The sequence below is a fragment of the Apium graveolens genome, chromosome 2 (assembly GCF_009905375.1).
Source record: "Apium graveolens cultivar Ventura chromosome 2, ASM990537v1, whole genome shotgun sequence".
Taxonomy (NCBI): domain Eukaryota; kingdom Viridiplantae; phylum Streptophyta; class Magnoliopsida; order Apiales; family Apiaceae; genus Apium; species Apium graveolens.
The window spans coordinates 230,919,242-230,926,551 of NC_133648.1; the positions used below are offsets into that span (position 1 = coordinate 230,919,242).

Here is a 7,310-nt window from a genome sequence, read left to right on the forward strand (position 1 = left end):
AACTTAGTGGTAATTTTAGTATTAAAATGACTCAATATTCGTAGCTTATTTAACCAAAAATTAAATTTTTTTATCAACTTTACATTTAACACGTGTGTTTATTTTTATTTTACTCTTTGGTAACATATGGACGACATTTTATGAATTGAATTTTGATCTTTTCGTTTTAACGTTTGTATTCATTTAGTAAATATAAATTACACAAAATAAATAATAATATATGTAATTTGCTTAATGAACTATATTATAAACGCTGTGTATATTGGTAATTTTTTACATAAAATTATATATATTGATAAAAATCAACTTGTATTTGATATATGTGAAACGATGCACAATATTTAATGATAAGAAAATAATCAAAGATATTATAATCACGTGATGCAAGAAAAAATCAAGAAAATAACACGTATCTTACCCGGGTTTTTAGTTATTCTCTGTGGAAAATGCTAGGGGTACCAAATTGACTCCCAAAAAAGTTACAAAAGGCCATGTATAAGGTTTTTATTGGCTATATGAAAATGGACCCCCTGCATTTGTATCAAAAACACCAATAAAATCATTTCAAACCGCAACATTAGCCATGACACGCTATTTTGTAATAATTTTTTATACAATTTTTTGTAACTGTAGGATTACTCATTTTCTTTTTAAGTTCACAACATCTTTCAAGTTTTTTAACATTTTGTTGGGTACGTCCTTTTATTTCTGAGGCCAACTTATTTCATGTTTTCGAATGGGTTAACTCTAGCCTCATATTAATTTATTTTTTTGTGAATAATTTTTGGAGCATCAGTCTACTGATTGATGCATGTGTTGCTGCTAGAGGTGGCCAAATAAACGGACCGAATGTGCCGGGCCGGATTTTTAAGGGCCGGTTTGGTCACCACTAAAATCGTGAACGGCCTGTAAAAGCTGATGAATCGTGTCGAATGAGAAAACGGTAACTCGGCCGCCAATTACTCGCTGACGGTTCAGGGTGACAGCTGACGAGCCCATGCCATGCCGGGGCGAGCCGAGCTGTTCACTTACTTTTTTTTTTGTTAAACGCATTACCATCAAATACAATTAGAGGTGCAGTGCATGAATGCTATTCATGTTAATTCATTCATGTTGTATATTTTAATTATTCACTAATCCACTAATTTTATTATTTTATTTATAAACGTAAGTACTGATTGACTTTGAATGTGTAACAGTGTAGAACAACAGAAGCCAGAAGGTGCTTGGGGCGCAGAATAAATTTTTTACTAGTGTGCTAAATTTTGCATCTTCATTTTTTATTTTTAAAATTATGTTAAAATATTTTTTCAAATTAGAAAAACTAAAATATGTTAAAATAAGGAAAAGAGGATGATAGCTCTATAAATTTTATAAATTAAAAAAATCAAGAACTCAAGAATCTCTTTATAGATCTCACTATATATATTAACCAGAAATAGATTCAGGTACAAATATAGATACAATTCTTGCAGCAACCAATCAAAAAATGAAAAAAAGAACTAACTTTAGTTATTTCTTGATCAGATATTCACATTAAATAACACCCCAACTTCTTGTCATCAAGTAAAAGTGTACTTAAGCCTACTTTTCTGAAACCATGTTCAGCTTCAAAGATGTTGACGTGTAGAGAAAGATCGCGGGCCGAGCGGTTCAATTCGCGAGCCGCGCCGGTTCAGAATCGCGTGCCGGTTCCGGTTCAACAAACTCCAATTCGTGTTCGCTTCGTCTGAATATGCGGTTTGTGCCGAATATTGAACCGGAATATGACGAGCCGAATTATACGAAATTTTCGCGAGCCGAATCACGATCGTGCCGAGCCAAATCATTCGTTTGACCACCTCTAGTTGATGCTATAATATTTGCACTCCTGAGCCGGTGGACAAAGATGGTTGTGGTGTGGGACTTGTAAAAGTCAAGTGGAGTGAATCTTTTGTATCGGCTTAGAATGCTCGCTTTCCTTTTAAGATTAAACTAAAAAATGATTGCACGTATTATACAGTACATGCCGACTTTGTAACTATCTCAGCCTAGACTGCTCAGTTGGTACCTCGGCCTTTAACAAAAAATCTTTTTTTGATCCTTGTAATTGAATACGGATCGGACAATATCTGATCCTGATCACAACACTATAATATAACTCTATAAGAGAAAATAACAGAAATATATATAAAATAAAGGATTCTCTCTCTCACTCACATACATGAATGTATAAATCTTAAATTAAAATGGAAGTACGTAGACAATTATTGTGTTACATAAAGATAATTAGTACTTGAAAAGTATCAAAAACAAAATGATCTGCATTCTAAAGTATTGTAATGAAATCAAGAGGATGTAATTGAATTATAGATTTGAAATCGTGGGGTTGCTAAAAATAATATGCATTTGTACACAATTTGTACACAAGTAACACAGTACGTACCTACAATTAAGCTAATCCTTTTTTAAAAAGTACTCCTTCCTTCCCTCTCAATTCTTTACATTCGGGGACGGAGCCCGGCACGCACCTTAATACTTTTATTAATTGTAGTTGTATAATATTTTTAAATTCTTTTTTCTAAATAAAAATATAATGTTTAAATTTTTATACAAAAAAAGTAAATTTTAAAAATAAATTACGAAGATATAGTCTTAAATGTGTATCAAGCATGTGAAAAAAATTGTAAAGAAATGAGATGAGAGGGATGGAGGTAGTAATTGCCGGTGAAGTCAGTGATACTCTTCTCTCATTGACCAGAAAAACCAAAAACAAAAACAAAAAAAGCAGGAGTCATCTATGTGTTTGTATAAAGTACTAATCACTAATTTATTTATTAATAATATAGATTTACCAAGGAATCGTAATCAGCTACTGATATTGAGCCCCCATTGATGAGGATCTCATACCTTTAACTAACACATCTATCCTTTTATCATTAACTCATTTTAGTAAGTCACATAATCTTAGATATTGTATCCTTGGTTGTTGAGCTATGTATTTTTTTAACCAAGGGGATGAGCTGGTTTTCCAGATCCAGAACGACAACCCTAATCCCGAACACCAGACAATCCAACAAGATCTTGTTATGAACAGAGCCTCTTCACAGGGTGGCAATAAAAGGCATGGTAAGGAGTCATTGAGTATTGCTGAAGACACTAAAGATGATGACAGAAGCAAGAAGATCATGCATCGAGAAATCGAAAGACAAAGAAGACAGGAAATGGCTAAACTTCACGGATCACTTCGATCCCTACTTCCTCTTGAATTTATCAAGGTGAATAATATCTCTTTCCCTTTAATTTTTGTGTATGAAACAATACAAGTTGTATAACCTCTAGGGCTGATCAGTTTGAAAAATTATGCATATATAAAAATGGCTTGAATATTCAGGGAAAGCGTTCAATATCAGATCATATGGAGCAGGCTGTTAATTATATTAGTCACCTTCATGGAAGTATCAGAGAACTAAATGACAAAAAGTATAAGCTCAATGTTTCAAAGCCTATTGTTACTGATCCAGGGAGTGGAAGTTCAAATCTTTGTTTGCTTGATGATAAAAATTATGATATTAATGTTACAGTCACCCCATGCTTTTGTGGTGTTGAGATTATAATTACTAGTGGATTGATGGAGGAAAAATTATCCTTATCAAGAGTGATGAAATTACTGATCCAAGAAAGGCAGCTTAATATTACCAGCTATGCTTCTACAAGAGCAAATGACCAATTAGTGCACACTATCCGAGCTGAGGTATGTTTTATAAGCAGGCTCTTTAAACTAATTAATCTTTACAGTTTTAATTTAGCTAGCTAGGGTTTATCAATTTACCGTTTTGTATTGAAAAGATCTTCACCTCATATCAAAATTACTCTTGCAGGGAAACGATCCAACGTCTATCAATACATCTGAGCTGCAACAAAAATTGTGTGATGTGATCCGTGGTTGATTTCAGGTAAGTGTACGTAGCAAGCCTGAAAGATCATGAAATATATGACGCCAAAAAATGCAAGGTTTTGATGCTGACCTGACCGAAATTTGAACCAATTATTATTTTAGTTACAACGTGTTTGTGAAAGTGTGTCTAATCTCAATCTTAGGCAGAATTTATGCAATGTGATCACTTGTCAGCTGCTTGTTTAAACAAATTAGTAGAGGAAGGGAGAGTTTTTTTTGCAAAAATTATTTTGAGGACATTGTGGCTTTGAGAGTTATTTTCGTTGGTAAATAATAAGATTGAGATTTTTGTTTCAAAATTATGTGTATATGCTAGTGTAATCTCTTTGTTTAAGAGTTTGGTTACACATGAGACTCGTTAGTTTTTGGACTTGGGTATGAAGGACTACATAGAAAATGAAGAATATAGTTTTGAAGTTAGCAGCAGCATCCAATTTGTTTTCCTTTTCTTTCAATTAAAAACGAGAATTTGCAAATTCTAGGGTACACGGACACATGCACTGCTGCACACATACATTATTCAAATACATGCAGCATTTTCGTTCACCGTTTATAATTAGACACTAGGGAGTAGCCTGTACCACCTTTTATATATAATTTGATTTCAAGAATCATATATGACATAGCATTTAAAAACTTAATGAATTTAAATACCGTTAAAATGCAAGTCTATAAAAAAAGAAGCTATATGCTCCAAGATTTTTGTACATCAAAGTTTCATTTCCTAGGTTCTATAACTAATAAACATGTGATATGTACATCAAATTAACCTCATACCACGACAAGAAATCAGGTCACTTACGACGGTTTTTTTAAACTGAAATCGTCGTAATTGAGGCATTTACGACGGAAAATTTTTGTCCTTTTTTCTCGAGTATTAAGTTCAATTTTTCGTCAAAAAATAAAATTTAATCGCAAGTTAGTAAGCAGGGCCCACATTCTCAATAAAATTATAAATCAACTTAAGATGAAAAATATTGTCGTATGTTATGAACTTCCGACGAAAAATTTCGTCGTATGTTAGTTATTTACGACGGAGCAATCGTCTGATGTTTTTTGTGGGACCCACCATTGATAAAATGTAACATAAGTATATTAGTGATAATCAATGTTTCATATTAAATTATTTTATCAAAAATATTTAATTTTTTTCTGAAATTCTTGAAATGTCACCCAAACAAATAAATGATGACATTAATATGGTTGGATCATGAAATAATATTTTTTCAAAATTGAAATTATCAAAAATCATGTGCTAATTTACGTCGGAATCCGTCATAATTATTATCTACAAAAAAATTGAGAAAAGTCAAATTTACCGCCAAAATTTTGGGAAAAAAGTTAAATTTCCCTCTTTGATAACTTACGACGAATTTTAATTTCCGTCGTAATTTAGATGTTCAAATATTTTTCGTCACAAATATTTCATCGTAAATTTAGATGAAATATATTTTTTGTTTAATTTCAAATTAAAATTTTAATAAAATTATTTAACTTACGACGAAATGTTCAAATCGTCGCAATTTCAAATGATTTTTATTTTCCCGCCAAAATTTTAGGGCTTACGACGAATTTTAATTTCCGTCGTAAATTTTAATAAAAATAATTAACTTACGACGAAATGTTTAAATCGTCGCAACTTCAAATAATTTTCATTTTTGTTTAATCGTATCGTGCATAATTTTATTAATAAAATACTAAACTTACGACGATTTTGGGTTTTGTCATACATAATTACGACGTTTTACTTTTTTCCGTCGTAGGTTGGGCGCGGATTTTTTCCGTCGTAAGTTAGCCGTCGTAATTGGCCTATTTTGTTGTAGTGTACTCTATTCTCTCTATAACTAAATTTTAATTATAATTTTTGTCTTAATTGAACATCGATTATGTAACTATTATGTTGTGTTTTTCTTCTGTTAATAAGTGTGAAGTTGGGTTAATTTACACCAGTGGTTGTAAAGAAATTAAAGTTTACTGTATATATGTATATATATGTTTACAAATAGAAAAAGTTAGATGTAATTTCTGGGTCCTCTCGCCCGATAAATATTTTTATGTTACTTTTGGATACCATGATATTAATAATATAATTCTGTATGTTATATATATAAATATAAATATAAATATAAATATATATATATATATATCGTGACATTAATAAATTTATATATAAATATAAATATATATATATATTCATATATTATACGAAGGTATGGTATAATATTTTGAATTCATGTGTGCATTACCATTTGAGAAACAAAAATCAGATTATTATCTTAGTTTTAGTATTGATAAATTATAATTATTTATATTATCATATAAATTTTATATTTATTTTAAAATATTAACTTATTTAAAATATCAAATTTTGTGATCATTTAAATTTTAAAATCTTAAATTATTTCATGTTTATTTTGAGGAATGATCATGTAATGCAGTATTATTTTCAAAATTTATAACCTTATGCTTGTGTAGTTATTAACTATAAACAAGATTATAGTGAAAAGAATAATCTGAAAAAGAAAAAGGACTAAGAGATTAGATAGTGTTTCCTTCGACTATACATTTCAGAGTATTAAAATTTTATAACTTATTTGAACAAAAAAATTTGTAGTATATTTTAGGAAGTTACAATTCTTGAAAATTCCAAAAAAAATATTATACGTGACAAACATTAAATTAAAAATACAAAAACTTATAACCAAATCATATACTAATTATCAAACAAAAATGGCCATAAGAGCTTCGCAGGTGAAAGATAATAATTTATTAGTAAATATTTTTCGTTTGCTAAAAGCACTACAACAAACCTGGCTACTTACGACGGAAAAGAAATGCGCGTCAATTTACGTTGGAAAGACTGTTTCGTCATAATTATTTACGACGAAATTATTTTTTATCATAATTTAATATTTTATTATTAAAACTATCACCAACTGAATAAAAAAATGATTAACGAGGACATGCGGAAGAATGACATCATTAAACTTACGACGGAATGTTATATCCGTTGTAAGTTAAATACCTTACGACGAAATTTTCGTCGTAATAAAGTATAACTTACGGCGGAAATTCCGTCGTAATTGTTCCTACCAACCACAATAAATGTCATCTATACTAGTATTTGTTAGCCGTTCGAAAATAATATTTTTTAAAGAAACTTACGTTGATAATGATTTTTTTCCGTCGTAAATACTTTAATTACGACGATTTCAGTTCAAAAAAATTGTCGTAAATGGCCAAATTTGTTGTAGTCAAGTATTAATTACTGATTAAAATTGAAATTAAATTTCAAAAATAAAAAATACTCTCTCTTTCTCTCACGCTACCTCCCTCTTAAACATCATTACCAGCAAAGTTCGGGGGGAACCCA

General features: G+C 30.3%; 1 protein-coding gene across 1 annotated transcript; it reads left to right on the top strand.

Annotated features, from left to right (window-relative positions):
- Positions 1-2,846: 2,846 nt before the first annotated feature.
- On the top strand, positions 2,847-4,167 carry LOC141706188 (transcription factor bHLH118-like). Its single transcript, XM_074509004.1, has 3 exons — positions 2,847-3,257; positions 3,374-3,733; positions 3,861-4,167. The coding sequence occupies exons 1-3, from the start codon at positions 2,976-2,978 to the stop codon at positions 3,927-3,929; spliced, it is 711 nt and encodes a 236-aa protein (XP_074365105.1). The 5' UTR covers positions 2,847-2,975; the 3' UTR covers positions 3,930-4,167.
- Positions 4,168-7,310: the final 3,143 nt, after the last annotated feature.